Source organism: Strix aluco, chromosome 24 (genome assembly GCF_031877795.1).
Source record: "Strix aluco isolate bStrAlu1 chromosome 24, bStrAlu1.hap1, whole genome shotgun sequence".
Classification (NCBI taxonomy): domain Eukaryota; kingdom Metazoa; phylum Chordata; class Aves; order Strigiformes; family Strigidae; genus Strix; species Strix aluco.
The window spans coordinates 3,809,741-3,836,430 of NC_133954.1; the positions used below are offsets into that span (position 1 = coordinate 3,809,741).

At 52.7% G+C, this 26,690-nt stretch overlaps 1 protein-coding gene across 1 annotated transcript; it reads left to right on the top strand.

The window, feature by feature from the left end:
• The first annotated feature begins 573 nt into the window (after nt 1-573).
• LOC141934202 (feather keratin Cos1-2-like) lies at nt 574-879 on the top strand. The gene has a single exon (XM_074849539.1). The coding sequence runs from the start codon at nt 574-576 to the stop codon at nt 877-879; it is 306 nt and encodes a 101-aa protein (XP_074705640.1).
• The last annotated feature ends 25,811 nt before the right edge of the window (nt 880-26,690 follow it).

Below are 26,690 nucleotides of genomic sequence, written 5' to 3' on the forward strand. Positions count from 1 at the left end.
ATGAAAAGGAGCAGTGCAGGAAATGAAAGCACAGCCCATATCATTAGCTGCGATGGTTTGCATTCAAGATGAGCTTGTCAGAAAATTGTTACCTCTGCAAAGGTGCCTCTGGTCCTGCAGCAGTGAAGGGCAGGTATAAAAGGCAGCCCAAGTCCCTGCTCTCTCATGCACTTCTCTTGGCTCCTTCTGCTTGGGAACCAGGTGAGTCTGAAGCCCCTTCTCCTCCTCTTCAAAAGGAGATCTCCACTTGACACACATCCCAGATGATATTGTTCTGTGTGTCCTGGGGTTTGGATTTTCTTGTTATGACAAAGAGAAGTGGGGAGAAGGTGTGCTTAGAGAGAGGTTGTGGGGCTGAGGGGGCTTTTAGGTTTTGGATTAGGACAGAGCTTCACTGGGCCAGGCTGTTCTTTGTGGGGGAATGAAGACCGTGTAGCTCTTGGCAGAGCTTCCAGCTCCCCACTCAACACTGGCCTGGCTCCTTTGTGCAAGGGTAACCAGGCAGCTCCTCACCCACCCTTGTGCTCTGCTTCCTCCCTGTTTCTACCCAGGTGCACCTCTACCCTCAGAGACATGTCCTGCTACGACCAGTGCCTGCCATGCCGGCCCTGCGGCCCGACCCCACTGGCCAACAGCTGCAATGAGCCCTGTGTCAGGCAGTGCCAGAGCTCCACCATCATCATCCAGCCCTCCCCCGTGGTGGTGACCCTGCCCGGACCCATCCTCAGCTCCTTCCCACAGAACACCGTTGTGGGCTCCTCCACCTCCGCTGCCGTTGGCAGCATCCTCAGCTGTGACGGAGTGCCCATCAACTCTGGGGGCTTTGACCTCTCCTGCATTACCAGCCGCTACTGTGGCAGAAGGTGCCCCCCCTGCTAAAGGTGTTAGGAAATCCCCAGGGACACACCTGGAGGAACTCAGAACATGGTGCTGGGCAGAGGATGAACATTTTGGAGGTTGTTTTCAGCATAGCTGAATGGCTTTGACTTTCTCTCCTTTTCCTTTGTTTGATTTGGTTCTCACTGACAGCAAGATCTTTCCAAGGCCAGCCTGGTGGGGACTATCTGTCTCCTCTCCCTCTACAGGACGGGCAGATAGACATCAGGCAGGAACTTTACAGCCGAGAACCACAGACCCTTGGTTGCCCTCAGGGCTCCCTGCACTGCTGACGTCGACTTGGAGTGACTTTGTTTCCCTCTTTGACTCATTAAAGTTCTGCTGCATTCAAGCCTGGCCTCCATGTGGTACTTCCCTCTGTGTACAATCCCCAAGCTGCCAAAGGAGAAGGGTGTTGCTCTGGGTGGAAGGGGGTGAGGGCACAAGGAGACCCATCTCCATTCAGACAGAATGGGAGGTTGGGGCACCCTGCAGTGGCTCGTCTTGTGGGCATCATCCCTTGGAGCTGAGGAAGTCACCCCTGGCTCCTCTGCTGCCACTGACCATCAGGCCTTGCATGCAAGACAAAAAGCTTCAGTCTCTCTTGCCCAGGGTCTTCCTTCCAAAGATGCTGGAGGGCTTCCTCAGACCAGGGGACATACCCCTCTCCTTCCACAGCTGCATGGCCCAGCTGTCCTCCTCCCAGCTCCTGGGCAGGGACCAATGCTTCCTCCACCTTCTCATGGCCTATGGCCACTGCTTGGTTACCTGCACCCCACTGTGCCATGGGGCCATCACACATCAGGCTGTGTGTGCCTGGCTGGTGGCAGGGACATGGCTGGCTGGTTCCCTGCCTCCTGCTCTGCACACAATAATCAACTCCCACTTGGTTTACTGTGGGCCCAGGCACATCCACCACTTCTCTGGTGTTCCCCCAGCCTTCCTGGACATGGCTTGTCTGATAACAGAGCTGCTGGAACCGACTCTGTTGGGGGAGCAAAGGAAGAAACTGGGGGGAGAAACGATCTCTTCTTCCTGTGTCTGAAATGCTCCTTCTGGGTTTCTCCCTCCTCCAGCAGCAACACCTGTGGCTCCCTCAGCCAAGGGCATTCTCAGCATCTCCACAATGAGGGGCCCTGGGGGATCTGGGGGCCCCAGTTATTGGAAGGGGCTGTTCTCAGTCAGCTGACAGTGGAGTCCTCACCTCCCCAGCTAGAATCACCTGCTCATCTGCACAGCCACTGCTAGGCCATCTGGGAGGTCAGGGTTTTTCACATCTTCCCCTGATGTCCTCAGCTCTATGAGGACACTGCTATTTCTCCTGGGAACAGGTGCCACAGATGCAGAGATGATGAGGACAAACTATGGGAAAGGCTGAGGTGTCAGCAGGGAACAGGATGAGGGATCAGTGGTCATCCCCCACTCCCAGGGAGCACATGGGGCACCCTTTGAAGTGCTGCACTGCCAGTGGTGGGTATAGGGTAACCCTGCACCCCAGAGCTGTAAGGGCATGTGAAGCTGTGGGGGATGGGCAGGTGGGCTGCCCCTCTCCCACGCCTTTTCCAGATCAACTCCCAAGTGACCCCAAGCACCAGTCAGGGCAGAGATAACAAACTGTTCATTATCGTTAGCTTACCCTGACCTGAGCAGGCACAGACCTGTGCTGTGCTGAGCTGCACATATCACTTGGCAAAATTGCCATGAGCGTGTCCTTGTCTTGCCCTAGGAGTGAAGCTCCGTGCTTTCATATAAATGTCCTTTTGCTCAACAGTAGAAATTAGGAGTGGTTTATGTCCAAGGCAAACCCATGTAAAACTTAAAAGATGACGATGCCACTGAGTCTCAGCACGGGCAGGACTTGCACTATGTGCTAAACCCCAACTCGAGCTCCACCTCATGCTCCATAGGCCAGGGATCCCAGCAACTGAAGGGGCATAAAGTCAGCAGAGCTGCCCCCTTTCACCTTCTGTCTTATCTCAATGTTGGGGAAGGCAGCTCGTCTGTCGATAAACTGATTGAAGAAGAGTTTGACCTTGACAAGATTCCAGTGTACCCTTAAGATAGGGAAGCTATGCTTAAAGCATATAACTTTCAAGGAGCTGCTGACTACATAGCAGGATGAAGCAAGCAGGGAGGAAACTGATAAAGGTTATCCAATGGGAATGTTAAAAACAACTTTTTGGCCAATTATATTGTGACACTCTGGCACCTGAAATATATAAAAATGTATGCTTTTAGTAATAAAAAAAATAGCCACTTGTTCACCCATGTGAGTGTGTGTGTGTGTGTGTGTGTGTGTGTGTGTGGCTTTGTCCATCTCTACAGCGACATCTCAATTAATGGTATTTTTATCGATACTCTGTGGAGCCAGAGTCACATTTTTACCGGGATCTATCTACACCCATGCTCCAACTTTATCATTAAAAGAAACACAATTCCAATATTCTAGGAGGATTTCCCCTGTTCCAGACTGTGTCCATTGCCTTTCACACTGTCGCTGTGCTCAAGAAGAGTTTAGATCCATCTGGCCGTTCATCCTCCAGTCAAGTGTTAGAAGCATCAAAAAGCTCTCTCTTAAGCTTCTCTTTTGAAGGCTGAAGGAGGCCAGTTCTCTCAGCCTCCCCTCATGTCTTGTGAAAGTACAAAATTCACTCAACAGTCAGAATCCAATATAACTGCTAAGCAGATATTCTTTATTAGCAACGCTGGGGTTGCCCTGGGGATTCTCCACCATAAGGGCTCCCAAGAACTAGCAAGGGACATCAGTTTACATACACACAAATCATACAAATGCATTAGATTCCCTGGAGAGGGGTGTCATGATAATGAGTTCCTGGAATTCATTTATATAGTCCAAGCATGCGTAGTAAAAGTAGAGCGAGGGTCTTCGATGGTCGAGGTCAAAAGTAAGTCTTCCTCATGGTGTTCATTAGTTGACCTTCTTTCCAGAGCATGTGCCGTGGAGTAAAGTCCAGGTGTCTTCTTCCTAACTCAGCAAGATCATCCTGCCTAGATAGTATCTCTGTGTCCTTTTGTTCAAGTCCCCCTTATCTTAGTTTGCCCAAGTGTCAACTGAAGGCTTTGAGTCTGCCATCAGTGACTTATATAGGGAGCGTTTTACTTTTGTCTACACAAAGACGCCTCGGGAAAACAGGAGTCCTTGAGAAACAACCACAAGCAAAGCTTTCATGCATCATAGTTTAGTCTTAATCAGAAATTCATTTCTTTGAGCCCTTTCACTTGTGTTACAGAAACACACAATTGGCACATTTGGAAGGAACTTCTACAGGTCAGTGGGTCCAAACCCAGATCAGGAAGAGTGACCTAGACCTGGTTACAAAGGACCGTGTCCAAATGGATTTGGAGGACCTCCAAGGATGGAGTTTCCTCAGCCTCTCTGGGCGTGTTGGCCTGCCACCATGGCGGATTTTTCCAGCTCATCCCACAGCTTCCCCACTCCAGGAACAGACAGACTGAGCATAATAAGAGATGTGTGCACAGAGGGACACACTAGAACCCAGAAATGCACATCCCAGAACTGCAGCCACCAGCAGTTTACTGCTGGGCAAAGAACTCACAGGGACTCAGAGACACAGGGACTCCCCCAGCCAAGTCCTGCTGAGTCCCCACCACTGCAGGAGAGACATGAAAAGCAGGGGCAGACCTCAAGGGGTTGAACAGAGCATCTTGTCCAGTGCCTGGCTCATGGGTCTTTGTCACAAGTTGAGGCTTTCACTGATCCCCAGAAGCAGGGCTAGGAGGACATTTGCCTTCCTTGGGTTTCTTTTGGCAAGGAGGTAACCCCACAGGAGCAGTCATGTCTCCTACCAAGAGCCCCCTTCTCCAAGAGGGGTCACTGGTGGACACTGAGGGAAGAGCAAGATTTGGACAAGCAGCTGCAATACTTCTCCTGAATACTCAGTGCTGTGTCCAGCTCACTTTCAGCAGCTCAGGATTGTTCCCGAGTCTGCTGTGGCAATGCACTCTTGTGGCAAGGAAAGCCAACAGCATCCTGGGCTGCACCACCAGCAGGACAAGGGACCTGATCCTTCCTCTCTACTCAATGCTGGTGAGGCCACTTCTGGAGTGCTGGATCCAGTTCTGGGCTCCATAATGAACATCTCCTGCCATCCAGTGTCCAACCAGAGACAGGGGCTTGCACCCACCTCTCTCAGGGTTGGAGACAGGCCCCTTTGCAGCCCCTCAGGTGCTCCTTGTCCCTCCTCAGTAGTGTCTGAAGGGAGGTGGAACCAGGAAGCAGGCACCTGGAAGCAGGAGTGTGACTCTCTGTGCCCACAGGGATTTTCTCTCCCTTCTCCCCACACCATGGATGAGGCCCTTCAAGGGAAATGTCTCTGGGAACAGCAGATGCTGTAAACATCCCAGCCAGAGTCAGAGACATGACCTCTCTGTGGCAGGAGGATATCCAGCACAACCCTTTGCTTCACAAAAATCTTATCCACATCCCTCTCGTTACAACTGATCAGCCTCTTTGTCTGGAGGTGACACTTCTGAGAAGAGTGAGAAGAGAGGATCATCTTATAAATTCAGGGGTGTTTCTGCCTACAGGGGGATTGGACTTCTTACGGGATGCAGTGGAAAAGAATTGGGGGACTGTGCAAGGGGTTGTGCATGGGTTGTTTAGGGGAAGCAGCAGAGACATGGAAATGGAAGGACCACGGCATTTTGGCGTGGAGCAAGCATGGGAGGAGAGCTGGAAACAGGGACAAAAGGGGCTGATGCCATGTGACCATGGGGCTGATCCATGTGCTGGCCTGGCCATGCCTGTGGCTCTGCCTTGTTTGTCCCCCTGCCAGTAGTTCCCTGCAAACACAGTTACAAAGTGCAGCTGGGACAGGCACCATGGCTGATCCCTCACTCTGTGCCTTGGAACCCTCTGACCATGGACTTTGAAGAGCTGTGTTGGCTCCTTAAGCCTGTAATTGCTGAGTGATCTTACCTTCCTTATCTCAACTCACGAGGCTTTGGTAATATCTTCTCTCCCCTGCCCAGTTGAGGAGGGGCAGTGATAGAGCAGCTTGGTGGGGAACATTGCACCCAGCCAAGTTTAACCCACCTGAGGTGCCCAGACCAGACTTTTCCTGTGTCTCCTGGGCCTCAAATCAGAAAGACCTGAATCCTGTCAAACAGGCTCATGGTCTCAACACTGAGCCACTGAGGGGAGCGCCTGAACGTGCCTGTGACCTCGACATCTGCTTCTCCTCTCGCTGTGGAGCTTGAACTCCTGACTCGGTGGGATGAACCTGTAACATGAACAGAAACATTCTGAAAGATCCGTGACAGCCTGTAGCTGGAGTTTTTCATTCTATATCAGAGATTTTACAAAGTAACAAAATTTGCAACCCTTTCTAGCTGTCCTTTCCTAAGGGAAGTTTGGCATTAGCAACTCAGCCCTGGAGTGCCCGTGGGGCCGGGGCAGAGGAAAGCACCTGCTCGGGGTTCCCTTGGCTGTCCTCGGGGGGAAAGGCCGGAGCCCGAGGAGGGGCCCTGTATGTTCCGTGTGAGCCGAGGGCTGCCCGGCTGCCCGTGGGCAGGAGGAGCTCTGCTGCACCGGGTACTTCCTGGCTGCGTTGGTTTCTTAATTGCCCCGTTGCTAATTGGCTCCGTCGAACGTGCAGGGAGGCTGTTGGCGGTACTAACAGCCTTGGGGGAGCCCTTGGTGCATGTGCCCGGGAAGGGCAAAAGCTCTGGGACTCTGTCCCCTGGGCGAGGCATTTCTGAGGCAGAGCTGGCCGGCCGTTACAGACAGGCCCGAGGACGCCCCGTTAGGCAGCAGAGTCTGAGCCCGTCGGGAGGCAGCAAGAGAGCCTGGGGGAAAGCCCGCCCTGCCCTGCCTGCCTTGCCCAGCCCGTCTGCCTGTCCCTGGGCAGCGCTGCCCAAGCGCGGCTCTTTGGTGGCCTCGGGAGCACAGACCCGCAGCGGCCGTCAATGAGAAGAGGTGCTGAGGCCAGGCCTTGACTGCTGGGGGGGCCTGGTGGTGCCGGTGTTGGTGGCGGGGCCGGGCGGGCGGGGGAAGCGGCGCGGGGCCCAGGGACAGGCAGGGCCGGGCGGGGCCGGGCGGGGCCGGGCGGGGCGAGGCTGCCCCTGGAGGGCGGAGCGGCAGCGCCCCCTGGCGGGCCCGCCCGGGGCTGTCCCCCCGCCCCCGCCGGCCCCGCCCGGCCCCGCCCGCGGCGGTTCGTGCCCGGCCGCAGCCCCGGCTCCTCTCCCCGTGTCTCCCAGCGCGCAGTAATACACCGCCGCGTCCCCGCGCCGGGGCCGGGCGAGCCACAGGGCGCTGGACCGGCGGTCTGCCGCCACCGACAGCCGCCCCGGCGGGGCCTGCAGCTCTCTGGAGCCTTTCACAGTGAACGCGAGGAATGCGGGGGCTCGGCCCGGGAGCTGACGGAACCAGTAGATGTAGTCGTTAGACTGGATGTTGGGGTGGGAGCAGTTGATGGTGACGCCGGTGCCCTCGGTGGTCTCTGCCGACGGCTCCTGCTGCACCTGGGCTCTGCCCGCAGCCACTGCCGAGGAGAAAAGAAGAATCCCTTTGCTTCAGCTGAACATGTCGTGCAGCGGGAGAGGGGAGAAGGGGACACTTCACAGATGATGGGGGTGTGATCTGAGAACACGGGATGGAGTGGACAGCTTCTCTGAGAGTGGTTGTTTGGGGACAGTATTGTATGAGGGATGTTTGGAAGGACAGTCCGAGTGAGGAAGAGGAGAAGGGACTGAGGAAAAGTGATTGGCTGGGATGGATGGATGGATGGATGCGGAAATGGTGTAAGAGTATAGAGAAGCAAGCTGGGAGGGAACGAGCTCATTGGGGGCAGAAGGGAGGACAGAGAAGAGAATAAGGTTCAAGAGGAGCAGGAGGGTCACAGGCGAGCCCCGGCCCAGCCCCGGCCCCCGCAGCCCCTGGCCCAGCCGCCGCCGGCAGCCCCGCGCACCCAGGAGCACCGCGGCCAGCCCCGCCAGCCCTGCGCCCCGGCCCCGCCGCATCCCGCCGCTCCGCCGCCCGCGCCTCGCTGCCCCCCGCCAGCCCCGGCTCTCTGCTCCGGCCGCGGCGCCTCCTCTCCGCCGCCTCCGCTCCTCTCGGCCGCCGCCAGCTCCGCCCCGGGGCTGAGCCCTGCGCCGGCGCCGCTCGGGGGCTCGCCCGGGCTCAGAGTGCTCAGCGGCTCTGCACCGCCACCACTTGCGCTCCCGGCAATCCCACTCTCTCCCTCCTCCAGCAAGGGCTCCCCAGCAACAAGAAGCCTGCCCAGCGCCAGCTGCAGCCTGGGGCAGCAGCAGGGCCTTGGCCCAGCACATACAGCAGCTTCCCAGAGCTGTCCCCGAGCTCAGCGCCTGCAAACAGCAGCCACTCACCTCCTGCCCATGGCACGGAGGAGGCTGAGAGCCTCCCTTCAGCTGCCCCTCTGCAGGCCGAGCACAATGCCTCCGAGCTGCTCTCTAGCAGAGGGGATGGGAGGCCAAGGGTGACCTGGGCGTGCAGGCTTCAGGGAGGGCAGGGGACAGGGGGAATCACACAGTCACAGTGTAGCTGAGCAGGGACCTGCAGAGGTTGTCTGGATCAACCCCCACCTGGCACAGTTCCCATTAGATCAGGCCGCTCCAGGATGGAGATTGCAGAAACTGGAAATGTCCCTGTTCCAGAAGCCTTCACTTATGTCTCTCAGCTCCTCCACAGTCCAACACCTCTTCTGTCTTTCCTTTGAACACTTATTCCCTGGACCTGCCGGGAACAATTTGGCTGACAGAGATCAGTGTCTGCCTGTTCCCTGTGGTTGGGTGTCATCCCCAAACTTGCAGGAAGTTCTGACCTTTCAGTTGCTCATGGTGTGTTAATGAAACAATTGGTGTATTGATCCTACTGCTTATACCTGACAAAGAACAACAGTAAGTGACTGCTAGCTGAGATTTGCACCACTCATCAACAGCCATTGAGCCTGGTAGTCCAGCCAATATTCCACCCACATTATCATCCTGTCACTGAACACATCTCTTACAAATTTCATCATAAATGAAATATGAAAGGAGCTATCAAGGTCTTGCTAAACTGTAGGTACACACCTCCCCTGCCCTTTCCTTGTCCACAGTGCCTGTTACCTCCTGAGACACCAGCTAGGTTTCCCTCAGCTACACGAGAGCCTCAGCTCAGCAACAGCTCCAAGGAGAGGGGAATCAGCCCTGGCTGAGCTCTCCCAGCAGAGCTCCCTGGCACTGACCTCCCCGAGGTCACTCAAGGGAAGGGGGGAAGCCTTGGCTGCACTGTGTCCAAGCTGGGCCTGAGCCCAGGCAGACAAATATTCAGGAGGGGAGATGGGCTTAGAACATTTACCCACTGTACACAGCCCTTGTTGGAAAGAGAGTCTCTTCTGGACAGCCCTGTGGGACAGCAGCAGGCTTTGGGGGATGTGGTGTCAAACCTAATGCCCCTTCCCTTGTGGTCCTTGTGGGCTGAAGTCCAAGGCAGCCACGATGTCTTTGGCTTTCTTGTGAGAGTCACAGGGTCTGTCACTTCCCCTCAGAGCACAGTGATATCAGGCTCTCTGTTCTGTTCATTCCTTATCTGTTTGCTCCAAGGTCTCAGGTCCTGCCTGATGCAGCACCAGACCGATGATCTACAAATGTACATTTTGATGTGTCCCACCCCAGGCACCACTGACACTGCACGGGAAGCAGATGCACTCAGGGATGGCCAGCACATGGTCAGCAGGATTCCTCAGCCTTTCTCCTTGCCCAGAAAGCAATCCCCGTCCTTCTGAACTCTCTAGAGCTGGGGAGAGCAGCTATGTCCTGGCCTGGAGAGGCAGGGAGGGGGCACTTCCAGCCGTGCTGAGGCACTCCCACTGCTGTTACACTGAATTAAACTAAGGAGCCAAGCTGGAGTGAAACCATCCTTGTAGACGCCTGAAATCGGCAGCAGCAGAGCGTAAGTTTGAAGGAACAAGAAAAGGAGGTCTCAGGATCCAGGGGCTGCACTTCAGAGTGTCTTCCCTGGACACATCTCTAGCAGGCTGGTGCCATCACCTTTCAGCTGCACTCAGGCTCCTTCTGACCCTGGCAACCTGCTGCTCTGTGGTGCTCATGGACAGAGCAGAGGAGAGTGTCTGGGCCATGAGCAGCACATTCCCTCGTGATGAAGGACACACAAGGAAGTACATACACACATTGTGCACACCTGCATGGAATTATACACAAATCTTTGCTCCCATGTGCATCCACAGAAACCTGTCTGCTTACAAGTAAAGACAAGGAAAGAACACTCATAGGAACACAATGGACCATGGACTCTGCTGAGGATCCCGGGGGACTGGGCAGTGTTAGGCAGGATGAGGTCAAACCCCAGCAGCACAACACCTACACCTGGGGAGGCAACAACAAGTGACCACTGAGGTGAGCTGAGGAGGGAGGCAGGGAAGGAGAAGGACTGTGGCAGAACCTCATGCACAGGAGCCCACGTCATCCATCTGAGGATGGGTGCAGCTTTTTCCTGAGAACAACACTTCAAACAGCCCCACCAGAGTGACCCAGACTGACATCACTTGCCTGCTCTGGAAACATCCAACAATTCAGTTGAGTCTTCTGCCAGCACTGCTGCATTCCTGCCCTAGAAATCCTGGGGCCTTTCATCCCAGTGCTCAGAACAAGCCTTCACTGGGGAATGGGCATGGCACAAACCTGGAAATGAAAAGGAGCAGTGCAGGAAATGAAAGCACAGCCCATAGCATTAGCTGCGATGGTTTGCATTCAAGATGAGCTTGTCAGAACATTGTTACCTCTGCAAAGGTGCCTCTGGTCCTGCGGCAGTGAAGGGCAGGTATAAAAGGCAGCCCAAGTCCCTGCTCTCTCATGCACTTCTCTTGGCTCCTTCTGCTTGGGAACCAGGTGAGTCTGAAGCCCCTTCTCGTCCTCTTCCAAAGGAGATCTGCACTTGAGAGACATCCCAGCTGATATTGCTCTGTCCTGTCCTGGGGTTTGGATTTTCTTGTCATGACAGAGAGAAGTGGGGACACGGTGTGCTTATAGAGGCTGGGGGCTGAGTAGAGTTTAAGTTTATGCATAAGGAGAGATCTTTGTTTAGCCAGGCTGTTCTTTGTGGGGGAATGAAGACCTTGTGGCTATTGACAAAACTTTCATCTCCCCACTAAGTATAGGCCTTATCTCCTCTATGACAGGGTAACCAGGCAGCTCCTCACCCACCCTTGTGCTCTGTTTCCTCCCTGCTTCTACCCAGGTGCACCTCCACCCTCAGAGACATGTCCTGCTACGACCAGTGCCTGCCATGCCGGCCCTGCGGCCCCACCCCGCTGGCCAACAGCTGCAATGAGCCCTGTGTGAGGCAGTGCCAGAGCTCCACCGTTGCCATCCAGCCCTCCCCCGTGGTGGTGACCCTACCCGGACCCATCCTCAGCTCCTTCCCACAGAACACCGTTGTGGGCTCCTCCACCTCCGCTGCCGTTGGCAGCATCCTCAGCTGTGACGGAGTGCCCATCAACTCTGGGGGCTTTGACCTCTCCTGCATTACCAACCGCTACTGTGGCAGAAGGTGCCCACCCTGTTAAAGGTGCCGACAAACCCCAGGAAACAGCTTGAGGAACTCAGAACATGGTGCTGGGTAGAGGATTAATATTTTGGAGGTTGCTTTTGGGATAGCGGAATGGTTTTGCCTTTCTTTCCTTTTTCTTTGTTTACTACCTCTCCCCTCATGCACCCCAGCACCAGCTGTGTAAGGTCCATCTATCTCGTCTCCCTCCCTGGGACAGGCAGACAGACATCATGCAGGAACTTCTCTATGGCCAAGGACTGCAGATTCTCAGCTGCCCCCAGGGCTCCCTGCACTGCTGACCTCCACTTGGAGTGATTTTGTTTCCTTCTTTTGACTCATTAAAGTTCTGTTGCATTCAAGCCTGGCCTCCATGTGGTCCTTCCTTCTGTGGACACGCCCCAAGCTGCCAAAGGAGAAGGGTGTTGCTCTGGGTGAAGGGGGTGAGGGCACAAGGAGACCTTGCCTTGTTGTGTCTCTGTGCACAAATGCCCAGAAAGGCAGGAGGCTCTGAGGGCTCAGCAGCCCCATCAGCTCCTGAGCAAGAGCGTTCCTCTTGCTATGGCTGGAGCTGCACTGCCTTGGCAGGGGGTTGGCTTTGGGCTCTGAAAGGTGATTTGCTTTGCAGAATGGCAAGAGTGGTAAGGAAGGGAACAGCCCTTGGGATGGCCCAGAGCTGCTACTCCACCTTCCTCTGCCCTCCACCACTCAATCTAGGGGCCATGGCCAGCACACATGGATGGGACTAACAGGGAAAATTCACCCATGCTGCTGAATATCTTGAGGCTGGCTCATGAAACACAGCTCAGAACACCTGAAGGCCAAAAACTCTATAGCAGCGTTTCACTTGCATGTCTGAAATTTTTTTCCCTAGTCATGCTGCTAATGACGAACATCATCATCCATATAGACCTCCTACACTACCACACTGAACCTTGTAACAAGGAGAAGGTCCTTGGCAATGATGATACTCTCTGAAATTTTCCTTCTGGATGAGGGAGGGATGGCATTGTTTCTGACAGATGAGTAAGACCCTTGGCCAAAGCACTGCCAAAGTGCTGCTGCTGACTCCTGGCATGACCCCTGGTTTGCCGACCCAACTAAAGAGCTCTTGCAAAGGTAGGAAAAGGCCACAGGATCCATGCAGGCTTTACACTTCAAATTAAGTGTATTTGTGCCAGAGGTTGGGTTTTATTTATGGTGATTTAAACCATTGACTGACAGTGTAGGAGCTGTTCTTTACATCACACTTATTCCTGTGCTGTGCACCTTGATTTACACCCTAAGAAAAGTGGATGTGAAAGCTGCTGGTATTTCTTCACTGCCAACGCTGGCCAGTTTCTACTGTTAGACAGCTGAAATGATGACGAGATCTGTTTCCATTTGAAGAAACTGTTCTAAAAGCCTGACTGACCAAAATGGGGTAATCCATGTGTGGATGAGACACACACAGTGTCCTGTACTCTAGAAAGGGGGCAACAAATTATACTGTGCTGTGGGAGTGACTGACAACTGCCGTGGGTTGCCCAGGGAGGTCACAGGCCTTCCCATATCCAAAACTACCTGGAGACGGTCCTGGGCAACTGGCTCTAGGTGGCCATGTTTGAGCAGGGGGCTTGGACCAGATGACATCCAGAGGTCCCTTCCAACCTCAGCTGTTCTGTGATTCTCTCATTCTGGGAGAGCAGCTGATGTAGAGCAGCTCAGGCTTTCCAGCACGTGAAGGGATGTAAGGTCACGGACATAACCCTGCTTTCCTTTCTTGTCTTAGCACTAATAATGGGCATTTTAAGGAACGCTTGGAAGAAGCTGAGTACCTCTCTTACTGGAACCAGACACTCTCATTTCTGTTGCCCCAGCCTCAGTGTCTGCAACCTGTAGAGAGTCTAGCTTGTCCCAGGGGACACCACGCTCTGCTGCTGTGTGAATACACCACTGAGGCACCATTTCCTTTACAGAGCAGGGGCCTGTCCCCCACCCCCACATCTCCCTTCAGGAGACCACTGAGCACAGCTGGGAGCATCTAAGGCTGTAAGAGTTGTCTCACTTGCAATGTGGGGATTCTTTGTGGCTGCAGCAATACGGTTCTCCAGTTTTTACGTTATCCCTGACACACAGACTTGGGACACAGAGAAGCTGAATGCCTGGAAAGGCCATGGCAGCTTCATCTCCCACTTTTCTAGTGAAGAAACACCAGAATGAAGCCCAGTCAAACCCTTGTTCTTATTAAAGCTGATGGGAATGGCCAGGAACCGATCCACTGCCTTAACTGTAGGGCCTGAAGGACTTGCCTAGGACTTGTCATCGCAAGAGGCTGAGAGCTGGCATTAAACTTACTGGTTGTCAGTGCTGTGTGTGCATGGTCATGCTCACATACATGTTCTTCTGGCTGTGCTCACGTGTCCATTTGCACATACGTGTGCCTGTGTGTGCCTGGGGCAATGCACAGGCAAGCAGGAGTGTGCACAAATATTGGCTGTGGGTGTGTTTGTGCACGTCTGTTGATGAGGGCGTATGTGTTTTATCACATGCACGTGTCTTCATGTAGCTGAGCATGGATGGATGTGACATTGGTCTGCAGATATGTAAGTGTGTGGGCACAGATATGTGTTGGTATGTGCTTTTTCGCCTGCGTGTCGCTGTACATCAGCGTACAGGTAAATTTGTTTGCACACCCCTGGGTTCAGGAGGATGCATATATGTCAGCATGTGTGTTGAATATCTGTGTGTACATGTTGGTTTGTGGGGTGGCTGTGCCTGTGTCTGCTCATGGACTCCTTTGGAAACCTGTGTGCACACACCTCTTTACAAGAGCACAGATATGACACATGTCTGTGTGTGTGCATGCCTGTGTGTGTGCGTACCTCGGTGTGGGTATAGGTGTGCATGTGTGTGCATCCATGAGGGTATGTCAAAGCTGTTGTTAAAATCCAGGTACAGCCAAGCCAGTGCCTCTCCCCTGCCCCACAGTCCCAGTCACCTCCTCACAGAAAGCAATGAGGTTGCTCAGGCATGATTTGGCCTCAGTCAATTCATGTGAGCTGCTTCCAAGCCCGTCTTGAGCCTTTCATGAGTTTAGGAACGGCTTCTGAGAGTATTTCCTGCATGTCTATACCGGGTCTGGCTGAGCCAGAATTGGTTTTCCCCTGTAGCAGCCCTCATGGTGCTGTGTTTGATGCTGGGAGCTGGCAGGGTGTTGATAGCACACTGGTGTTGTGGCTACTGCTGAGTAGTGCTTACACAGCACCAAGGCTCTTTCTGACATTTCCCCCCCGCCACAGTGGGACGGGGTGGGCAAGATCTTGGGAGGGGACACAACCAGGACAGCTGACCCGAACTGACCAAAGGGATATTCCAGACCATATGACGTCTGCTCAGTATAAAGCTGGGAGAAAGGAGGAAGGGGGGGGGGGTCACCCTTGGTCCTCCGAGGCAACCACTACGCGTATTGGAGCCCTGCTTCCTGAGAAGGCCCGACATCACCTGTTAATGGGAAGTAGAGAATAAATCTGTTTTCTTTTTTTTGCTTCCGCGCGCGGACCTTTGCTTTGCTTTGCTTATATTAAAACTGCTTTTGTTTTACCCACAAGGGTTGTTTTGTTTTCCTTTCTTATTTTCTTTCCCTTCTTTGCCCTGTTGAGAAAAAAAGGGGAAAGGGGGGGAAGTGATAGAGCGACTTGGTGGGTACCTGGCATTTAGCCAAGGTCAAACCACCACAATGTCCTTTTAGGGAATGAGTAGAGACTCCCTGAACACATTTGGATACACCCCAAATGATCCCATGAACTTGTGTATGGCCAGATGAGAGTAAGAGCTCCTTAGTTCTTTCTTCTTCTACTGTGGGTGCTGCTTCATTCCCTGAGAGTCTGTGGGAAGGTTCAGGGACATGGTGGGCCTGCGGAGAAGCCATATCAATGAAAACTGAAGGTAAACAGGCATCGAGTACATCAGCCTTTTCCTTGTTATTTGTCCAAGTCCTCTTCCTCACTGACCAATGAGCCCTCACCTATTCAGCCTTCCTTTTGCTGCCAATAGGCTCAGAGATATCTTGCCTGATTCCCTTCACCTCCTTTGTAAGTGTCTACTACAGTCGTTTTGGCTTTTCTTGACTCACCTCTTTGCACATTGCAGGGACCATCCTTGTGCTCTGAGGAGGTGTCTTGAAGGTCAGTCCCCTCTCCTGGGACTCTCTGGGCTCCAGGGCAGTTTCCCATGGCAGCATACCAAGTCGGAAAGTCCCTGATGAGACTAAGCCGTGCTCTTCTGAAGTCAGGGGCAGTAATCCTCCTGTTTGTCTTGGTCAGACCTCTGAGGATCCTGAGCTCCACAGTCTCCTGGTCACTGCAGGCAAGGCTGCCCATGAACTTTACATCATCCAACAGTTCTTCCTCTTTTGTGACTAGCAAGTCTAAGAGATCCTCTCCCTTAATCCATTCATGGATTGCCTGCATCAAAAATTTGTATTCCATACACACCAGACATGTCCTGTTTTGCTTGTGCCCAGCCATTTTCCTCCTGCAGTAGGTACTGACGTGGTACCAGGTGAGCACCAGGCCCTGTGACTATGAGGCTTTCACCAACTGCCTGACAAAGGTGTCATCTGCCTCCTCTTCTTGAGCAGGAAATGCATAGCCGCCACCTAAGTACACCACCACCTGCGTCACAGGGGAAGTGTGAGAGCCTCCCCTGGCATGCTGTTCCCCCGTGCATGCCTCTTCTACCCTTGTGACAGCCCTGCTCTTCAGTCTGTGGGAGACCTCTCCCTCCATACCTACTTTAAACTCCTCCTTCACAGTTTAGCAGCAATTTGGAAAGACACTCTTGCCTCACCTTGCCGGGCACATTCCACCCCTGACCAGTAGTCTTCACTCTTCCAAGAAGGTCGTGTGGGGATAGAAGTCAGAGCTGTGCAGCGCTGCTGCAGCCTCCTGCTGCCATGCACGCTGCCCAAATGAGCTCTTCCACATGAGGGAGAGGGAGTCTCTTCTGACTTCTGTGCCATGCTTTGGATCTCACTCTTAGTAAATATGCATCACACTCTTAGAAAATATAGGTAATTAAGGGAGTTGTGAGTGAAATGGAACAAGATCCCCTCAGGGGATATGTCCTTCCAGCCCTGTGGGACCAACTCAGATTCCAGCACATCCTTGTATAGAGGCTCTTTCAGCCCAGACTCACTCACCAGCATAATTCATAGACTCACAGAATCAAAGAAGAGTTTGTGTTGGAAGGGACCTTGAAAGACCATCTATATCAAGCCTCCTGCCATGGGAAGGGACATCTCTCACTAGGTCAGGTTGCTCAGAGCCCCATCTAACCTGACCTTGGACACTTCCAATTATGGAGATTCCTCAACTTCTTGGGTAAATCTCTGCCAGTGTCTCAAAACCCTCATAGGAAAAATTTTCTTCCTTATGACCAATCTATATCTACCTTCTTTCAGTTTAAAGCCATTGCCTCTTTATTACTACAGGCCCTTTGAAAACATCTTTCTGTCTTTCTTATAAGCTTCCCTTTAAGAATTGAAAGACCTCAAGAAGGTCTCTCTAGACCTGTCTCCTCTCCAGGCTGAACAATCCCACCTCTCTCAGCCTTTCCTCATAGGAGAGGTGTTCCATCCCTCTCACCATCTTCGTGGCCTCCTCTTTCCCTCATTCAGTGAAGAGACATCAGCTCACACATGGGACTTCTCCCACCTCAAAGCAGATGTACACGGCAAATGGAATGAACCCTCTTTCTGGAGACGCTGATCCTGCCCTTGACCCATGGTCACCTCTGAACTTCCCAGCTAGCATTAGCTCACAGCAGGGCTGACCTACCTGGTCACATCTCCATGGCTTGTTTCATCATGCGATCAGGAATGAAACCACAGGCTCTCCTACTAGCACCTAGAAGCACCTCCATCCCATGCCTAAAGCCCACATCCATGTCCACAGTACTCAGGGACAGACAGAGAGCAGGGAAAAGGATTTTTTGGGGTGAATGGGCTCAAGCTGGACACAATTCTCTCATCAATTGCATCTCCCGCTCTCACCAAGGACACACCTGTCTTCCCTCAGCCACAGGGAACCCTTGGAAACAGGGCTGGGAGAATATGACTCTCTGAAGTCCAACACCTGAGTGAACAGTATATATGACTCTCTCTTTGGGAGTCTTGAGTCTTCTCAATAAACTCTGAATTACTAGAGGTCTAGCTTTGTGTGTGTGTGTGTGTGTGTGTGTGCATGTTTGTATGTCGTGCTCCGGAAATGCTTGGGCCTCTCATCCTGTGATGCAAAAGATGCCTTCACTGGGGAATGTACCTGACATCAAGCAGGAAATGAAAAGACAGCAATTCCGGAAGGCAAAACACAGCCCATAGCATTAGGTGGGATGTTTTGCATTCAGGATGAGCTTGTCAGATAATAACCACCTCTACAAGGGATGCCTCTGTCAGCCTGGGGCAGTAAAGGTCCAGGATAAAAGCCAGCCCAGCTCCTCACTCTCTCAGCCACTTCTCTTGTGTCCGTCTCCTTGAGAACCAGGTGAGTCCGAGGCCCCTTCTCCTTCTCTGCTTTCTCGCAAAGGAGGTCTCACTTCAGTGAACCTGTCAGCTGAGACTGGCTTTGTTCTATACCAGATCTTGGGGCTGCTTGTCATGTGAGAGGGGAGTAGGGAGAGTTAAGCTTGGAGGGAAGATGGAACAGTAGTGACGAGGCTTCTGTACTCAGGGGTAGACAGTAGCCACATAGTAGCTGGTGCTACTTTTTGATCTGTCTCAGGATGAGTCCAAGAAACCCTCATTCATCTCTTCATAGACTCCAGATTTAGGCACTGCATGTTCTGTAGCTGCCTCATGGTGCAGTGACAAGCTGCTCCTCACACGTCCCCATGTTTTTCTTCCTCCCTGCCCTCTCTCCCAGGTGTTCCTCGGGCCTCAAGACATGTCCTGCTGTGACCAGTGCCAGCCCTGCGAGCCCTGCTGCCGGCCCTGTGGCCCCACCCCACTGGCCAACAGCTGCAATGAGCCCTGTGTCAGGCAGTGCCAGAACTCCACCATCGTCATCCAGCCCTCGCCCGTGGTGGTGACCCTGCCCGGACCCATCCTCAGCTCCTTCCCACAGAACACCGTTGTGGGCTCCTCCACCTCCGCTGCCGTTGGCAGCATCCTCAGCTGTGACGGAGTGCCCATCAACTCTGGGGGTTTTGACCTCTCCTGCATTACCAACCGCTACTGTGGAAGAAGGTGCCCTCCCTGCTAAAGCCACCAGTGACAGCCCGGACAAGGACCACCAGGAACCCAGAAGCTCATGCTGGACTGAGGACAGAGCTCTTGGCCAGTGATTTCAGAGAGGCTGAGCATCCTCTTCTTCTGGGCTGTAAGACCCCAAAGCCAAGCTGGGGGATCTGCTGGCCCCTCTCCCTCCACGATGATGGATCCCTTCTGGGATCTCCACCATGGCCAATGGGCACAGACATTTGGCAGCTGTTGGTGCTCTCTCTGCTCTGGCTGCCTCCTCTCAAAGTGAACTCATTTCCCTCTTCAGAGTCATTAAAGCTTTCTGCATCCCAGCCTCTGCCTCCACATAATTCTTTTATTGGTGGACATTGTATCAAGTTGCTGAGGAAAAAAGGCATTGTCTTGATTAGCGGGTGATCGGGTCGGGGACCAAGCAGATGTTTCAGCATTTGGAGAGGAAGGGGAGGATGGGACACATGGCAGTCGGCCCTCTCAGGCACTGTTTCTTGAAGCTGAGGAAGACATCCCTGGCTCCTCCACAGCCAGTGGCCATAGGGCTCTGCCTTCTGGCATCTCTGCTCAGACACAGGCCCTTGGCCTCAGAGCATGACCTGCAGAAATGGAACCTGACCACTGCTATCCCCTAGAGAGGAGCCCAATGCTCCTGGAGGCTCTGAGAGGTTAGTAGCTCAGAAGTTTGTGCAAAAGGGAGTTTTTCTTGCTTTAGTACTAGGAAAAGAAACTCAGTCAAAAGATACCAGCAAAGGATGCAGAAAAATCTTTTAAAACAGCCCCAGAACTTCTCCTCCTCATCTTCCCACCTCTCCCGAGAATGAGGGGTGTGACCTGCACTCAAGGGCAAAGATAGCAATGACATGTAACCTCTACAGCGTTCATCCCCCAAAGAGATCACCCCACAGCCCAGCAGTTACACAGTTCAAAGGGCTAAGATGACCCTAAGGTTAATGTTGAAATCAACCTGTCCAGCCCTCACACCACAGCCCCCCTGTCACTCACACACCCCCAGCTCCCACCAGACAGGCACCCCAAGGACAGCAGCCAGTGCCCAAAACCCCATGGTCCATCTCTGGTGTATGACTTTTCCCCAGGCATGAGGCAGCTGTCCCCAAGGCCAGGTCTTCTCCTGGCAGGCCCATGAGGTAGGGCATGAGAAGGGCTCCAAGGACCAGGAGAGTGCACTGGGGAGAGCAGGTCCTCTGAATCCCAGCACATCACCATGCAGCAACAGGAGAGTCCACAAGGTGGTTCAGACTATTATCTGAAATTGGAATCATCATGCAATTCCAGGAAGAAGCTTTGCCCCGTGACATGTTATTTGTTTTCCATTGTACTTTGAACTCTGACCTCTGAGGGACACATCCCAGAGCAGGTACTCTAAGAGACAGGCCTGCAGGAAAACCTGAAGAAACAATGTGCAACAGGGAATAACAGAAAACAAAGAGCAGCAGCAAGGAAACTTTGAACAAACAGCCACAAGCTCCTGCATTGCCTGCCCCCTCATCAGAGCCATTGGGCACAAGAACCATGTAATCCATGGTGAGAACAAGAGGACCTGAGGCTCTGCCACTGCTTTCTCCTTCCTCTCAAACCACTGACACTCTCCCCTCCTGGAACAAAATTTAGGCCTGCAGATCCCTGGGTGCCCAGGGGAAGCAGAGCTGCCAGGGGAGAGCTGAGGGACCCTTCCCCCAAGCTCAGCCTTGCACACACACATCCCCTCCCTCCCCTGGCTTCTTGCACAGCCAAGGAAGCTCCCTGCACCAGGGTGACACCCACAGCACAGAGGTACAAGGCACTGTCAGAGACCTTGACTTCCTCCAGCTGCAGGACACTGTATTTCTCTGTGGTGTTCAGCAACGTGGTGAGACGGCCACTGTGCCTTGGGCCAGCTGCTGCCTGATACGAGAGCAGCTGGGGAGCTTGGCCTTTCCTCTGCTGGTACCAAAACAAGGCATAAAAGCTGGGAATGTGGTATGTACAGTTAGTCTGAAAGGTGTCTCTCTGCTTCACTGTGACTTTTCCTTCTTGCTGGGTGACAGTGCTCTGTCCCATGGTGCCTGGAAGAAAAAGCAGGTCAGTGACTCTGCAGGGAGGGTCTCTGGGGAGGAAACCAGAAATGGATGCAAAACCCTGGAGAAGAAGGCTGCCTGTCAGCATGGACTATGAGGAGAGCTGTGCTGTGTCCCTGCTCCTCCTGCTTCTCTTTGTCCTACTGCCCAGAGGCACAGGGAACAGCCTGTCATGCCTTTTCTTTGTGGGCTGGACCAACACCCCTTCAACAGCCTGAGGGTCCTGGGGAACTCTTGCAAAATATTCATGCTACTTCCCCATCCCTGTCATCTTGGAGGGCTCCTAACTCCCTGGGTACATGCAGTGCTGAGCCCAGTGTTGGAAAGAGGGAGCCCTGGTTGTGCTGACCATCAGCAGGAGACTGGAGGCCACGGCAGGTATGTGCCAGCCAGGAAGCAGAATGGGAGACCTTACTGATGTCAGTGGGATGAGGGCTTTAATGTCCTAGTAGCAGCATTGACAGGATCTGCTAATTAGTGGTGGAAAGGGGGAAATGTTGGAGTGCAGAGACAAGTGAGACTGACAGCAGGTGGATCATAAGAGAGATGCATAGAAAGTTTGATTGAAATGGAAAGAAAAACAGAAGAAGGGGCCTGAGATATCTCTTTTCTCTATTCTCTTCTCAATACCAACAGTAAGAGCATCTAGAGATAATATTTCCTATTATGCAAGAGTAGTTCCCCACATCATCCTGATAAGACTTGTGAGAGTTTCCACAGGGGAAGAGAAGTATTTGTTGATAGAAAGCCAGGACTTACCCAACACTTGCCCCACGAAGGCTGTGAGGATGAGATATCCAAGGTTCATGTCAAGACCAACCTGCCTGTTTGCTGAATGAGAGAGAGTCAGAAAAGCACCTTCCAGCCCCCAGATAACAGAGCTGCCGGAAATGACTCTCTTGGGGGAGCAAAGGAAGAAGTGGTGAAGAGAAACGATCTGTTCTTCCTGTGCCTGAAATGCTCCTTCTGGGTTTCTCCCTCCTCCAGCAGCAACACCTGTGGCTCCCTCAGCCAGGGGCATTCTCAGCATCTCCACAGTGAGGGGCCCTGGGGGCTCTGGGGGTCCCAGTTGTGGGAAGAGGCTCAGCTGGCAGTGGAGTCCTCACCTCCCCAGCTAGAATCACCTGCTCTTTTGCACAGCCACTGCTGGGCCATCTGGGAGGTCAGGGGTATCTTCGTCGCTGAGGTTTCACACCTTTCCCTGGTGTCCTCAGCTCTCTGGGGATGTTGCTATTTCTTCTGAGAACAGAAGCCTCCTCCATTTCTGTCACTTCTCCTCTGTCTTTCATCAGCTTTCTGGGAAAAACACCTCTCGCCCAGATCCTCAGAATAGGAGATGAACCCTGTTGTGCAGCACCCAGGGGCTCTGCCTGTGTCTTGTTCTGGTGGAGTAACTGACGGGGTGAGAGAGGAACCTGGCTCCAGTGAGGCTGCTGGATGACACAAACCCAGAGAAACTATTCTGTAGGGAAAGGGGTGAGGGGTCAGCAGGGAATAGGATGAGGGATCAGTGTGTCACCCAGACACATACCCAGAGAGCACATGGGGCACCCACTGGAGCCCTGCCCTGTGAGGGGTGGGGATGGGGCAGCCCTGCACCCCAGACATAAAAGAACATGTGAAGGGGTGGGGGATGGGCAGGTGGAGACTCCTACTGCCACCCCATTTCCAGATCAACTCCAGAGTGGCCCCATGCACCAGTCACAACAGAGGTAAAAAAAGCCTGTTCATTTTGATTATGTCTCTTTGGCTTTTCTCCAAAAAAACCTCCACAGTGAGTTGAATAATGATCCAGGTAACAATAATGGTAATAATGGGAATATTCTCATGGACGTGTTGCATCTCCTTCTGGTCTAAAAGGAGGGTCCTAGAAATGTGGAGTGTTCTGTGGCTGGCAAAGCCTTTCCCAGGTGGAAGAGCAGGCTAAAGCTCAACCTCCAAGGGGCTACAGAGATGGATCTGCCTTCCTAAGAGTCACAGCAGACATCTACACCAACATTAGGACTTCAGCATTTTAAATGAGAGCAGAAATTGAGCCATAGTCCTGCCCTGCAACCATTCTCACTGACCACAGGGCCACATCCATGGGAATCTCTCCTTCCTTCATGTTTGTGTCTCTTCTCTCACCTTCCCTTACACATTGTCTGGCTTGGCTGCACCTGGGTCCATCAGTGTCTGCCCTGAGGCTTCTCCCAGCACCATTCTAGGATGTAGGTCTCAGACACCTGGAGAATGACACTCCACTCCAAACATGGCAGAAACTTACTGTCCCTGTCAAACCCTCCATTTAATGTGAACTTTCTCCCTCTTTCCAAACAGAAATACCTCATGAACCAGGGAACCCATTTCCCCACAAGCAGTGGCCCACAGTAACCACAAGACAATTGTTCATGGAGATGTTAGAGACCTGCATGACAGCTGACCTGAGTAGGGGCACACACATGTTGTGCTCTGGTGCATAGAATCTCTTGGACCACTTAGCAAAGATGCCACAAGCATGTCCACATCTTTTCTAGGAGTGAATCAACGTGTTTTTGTAGAAATGTAATTTTACTCAACAGTAGAAAGGATGAGTATTGTGTCTATTTCTAAGACAATCCCATTAAAAGTCCAAAGAGAACAATGTCAGATAATTTCAGCACAGGTAGGATCTTCACCTTCTGCCATGTCCTTACTAGAGGTCCATCTCATGCTCTAAAACTCGGGGTACCCAGCATTTGAAGGAGAGTAACATCACCTGTCCTATTCCTCTTTTCCTTCCTGCATTAATTCCAATTAATGGTACTTCAATCAACACCTTAAGGAGCCAGACTGCCATTCTTACTTCAATCCATCTACATCCATGTACCACCCTCACCGACAAAAAAAAAAAAAAAAAAAAATCCAAATTTCTGGTAGGAATTTCCCCTGTTGCAGATCATGCCCATTGTGCTCTGCATTCTCCATGTGCTCAAGAAGAGTTTGGCTCCATCTGGCCCTGCATCCCCCAGTCAAGTGTTAGAAATCAGAAAAAATCTCAAACTTCTCTTTGGAAGGCTGAAGAAGGCCAGTTCTCTCAGCATTCCCTCATGTCTCCTGTTACAGAAACACAGAATTGGTACATTTGGAAGGGACGTCTGGAGGTCAGCAGGTCCAAACCTGCCTCAGGAAGAGTCACCTAGAGCTGGTTGCAAAGGTCCATGTCCAGAGTGATTTGGAGGACCTCCAAGGATGGAGATTCCACAACATCTCTGGGCATCTGTGCCAGTGTTCCCTCACCATCACAGTGAAAAAGGGTTCCCTGGTGTTCAGACAGAGCCTCCTGTGTTTCACTTCGTGCCCGATGTCCCTTGTCCTGTCACAGGGCACCACGCAGAAGAGCCTGGCTCTGCCTTCTTCACACCCTCCCTGCTGATATTTGTACACAGTGATGAGAGCTCCCCGGAGACTTCTCTTCTCTGTGCTGAACAGTCCCAGCTCTCTCAGCTGGGATCTCCATATGAGACATGCTCCAGGCTCTTCATCATGGAAGTGGCCCCTTGTTTGACTGTCTCCAGTATGACTGAGACACACAGTTCCCAGTGAAAACACACACACTTACACCCTCTGGAGTCACAAGCACACTGCTTATACATCAGTCCCTCCAGGTGACGGTTCAAAGAGCAGAAGGCCCTGTGACCCTTCTCCAGTGACTGGCACCAAGGTCTAAAATCCCTGTAGGCACTGGCTGTTCACCCAGTTCCTGGCACCCAGCTCTCTCTTTCACACCAGACTCTCCAGTTACTGGTGCTCAGACCTTGCAGTGCTCACACATGGGAAAGGGAGTGAAGCTACAGAGAAGGGTGGTTAAGAAAGGATTTAATAAGGAATCAGGGGGGACTGTGGTGATCAGGCACAGGGCTCATCCCGGCAAGTGCACTGACCAGTCCCTGCTTAGGGGCAGGGACTTCCTTTTATCCCTCCTCCCCTCTACTGCCTCCCTTTCTCCTCCCCAGTCCCCTCTTCCCCACCACCTTTGACCTTTACCCTAAGAATTCCTTCAGAACTGTTCCCTGGTCCCGCAGGACCCCCTCAAACATCCCAAATCCTCAGGTTCCTCTTGTCACTTACAAAGCTCAGCCTCAAACACTTCAAAGCTGCACCTGCAGTTCCCTTATGGCCCATCAGTTAGAGGCTGAAGAGCTCTGGTCTCCCTCCTTGTCTCCCTCATCACTTCCCGAGAGACTGCTGTCATTGTGTGCCTTGATTATCACTTTCCCTTTCACTTGTCCTTCCCTTTGAATGGGAAGGGAATTTGATCAGACAGCCTTAGTGAACTGGATGCTCTCACTTTCCACAGGCCTTTACAGTGACCTCTGGTGAAGTTCCTCAGGTGAGCGAGTTACTCAAGACACTGAAAAGGCTCCTGTGCCCAGAGAAAACTGGGTCACTTGTGTGTAGGCTCACAGGAATTGTTATTCTGGAATTAATTACTTTGCACCGCCATATTCCAATATATTTATTGTTTGCTCTCCCTGATGTCCTGCATTTCCTACAGGAATCTGAACCCTGTCTCACAGCAATTTGGGAACATCCCAGCATGAGGAACAGATCCGAATTCTACCTCCAGCTGAGATCCAAATCTTATCATTTTTACCCCATCCAGGTGGAAAGGGAACTTCTCATGTCTCTTCCAGTACCTCACAGAGGCAATTTTCTCCAGGTGCCTCACTCGCTTTGCCTCCTTCTCTTTCCCTCTGGCCCATCTCTCCCTCAGACACATCAGACACCCACTGAAGAGCAGGTCTTTATCTTAAGGCAACTTCATCAGGCCACCTTCCTCTCTGGTGTCCCAGCCTCAGCATTTGCAGCTGCAGGGCATCTGGCTCACCCCAGACACAGCCCTTTGCTGCCATGGGAGCATGTCAGGGCAGCACCTCTCCCTGTGCTCAACTGGAACTGGTCCCAGACCTCCACAGCCGCCCCACGGCGATCACCAGGGATGGGCTGGATCTTGTCCGACTCTGGGATTGTTTTGGCTTGTAAAGCGGGGAAGCCCTGCAGCTGCAGCAATAGGGATGGTCTCTAGCTTTGACTTTGTCTCTCACGAGCAGACTTTGCCTGTGAACAGGCTGAATTTCTAAAAAAGACCCTGAAGCTTGGACCCCAAGACACCTTCTGTCTTTCCTGTAATGAGAACACAATCGATTGAACTGCTTCTGCTCAACCCACAAAAGCCCAAAAGCTCTCTGCTGTCATTAAATCCACCAGCGATGGCCGGTGTCTGATTTGCCTTCTGAGCACTGGGCTTCCAAGGACTTGCCTGGAGTTGTCAGGGGCACAGAGGCAGAGAGCTGCCTGGTGGAGTCCTGGTTCTCAGAGTGTGGGGAGAGGCTGTGCTTCCTCATGTGCATATGCACCTGCCTGTGCCTGAGGGGGCATTTGTGCCTGTGTGTTTGCCCTTGGGTGCGCATTTGCAAATGCCCATGTGAGAGTGAGTGTGTGCCCGTGTGTGTGTGAACAAGTGCCTGTCTGTGTGTGTCTGTGCAGGGGTTTGTGTACCCGGGCGTTTTTGCAGGTGAGCAAGTAAGTGTGTGTGGTGTCAGTGTGCATGTGTGTGTATGTGTGTGGGCATCTGTGTGTGCAGACGAGCACATATCTATCTCTGTACACGAGCTTGCACGTCTATCGACATGCAAGTGTGAGTGTGCAAGTGCGTATGAGCAACTGTGAACACTGATGTGATGACAAGTCTCGGGGCTCAATGTGTGTGTGTGTGTGTGTGCGCATGTGCAGGGGTTCCTGTGCAACTGGCTGTGCATGCACATGTGTTTTCATGTGTGCTGGTACATCATGGCATCATGCAATGATAGAATATCTGGAGTTGGTAGGGGCCCATAAGGATCATCGAGCGCAACTCCCTGCTCCTTGCAGGACTGCCTAAAACTAAACCATATGGCTGAGAACATCGTCCAGATGCTCCTTGAGCTCTGACACA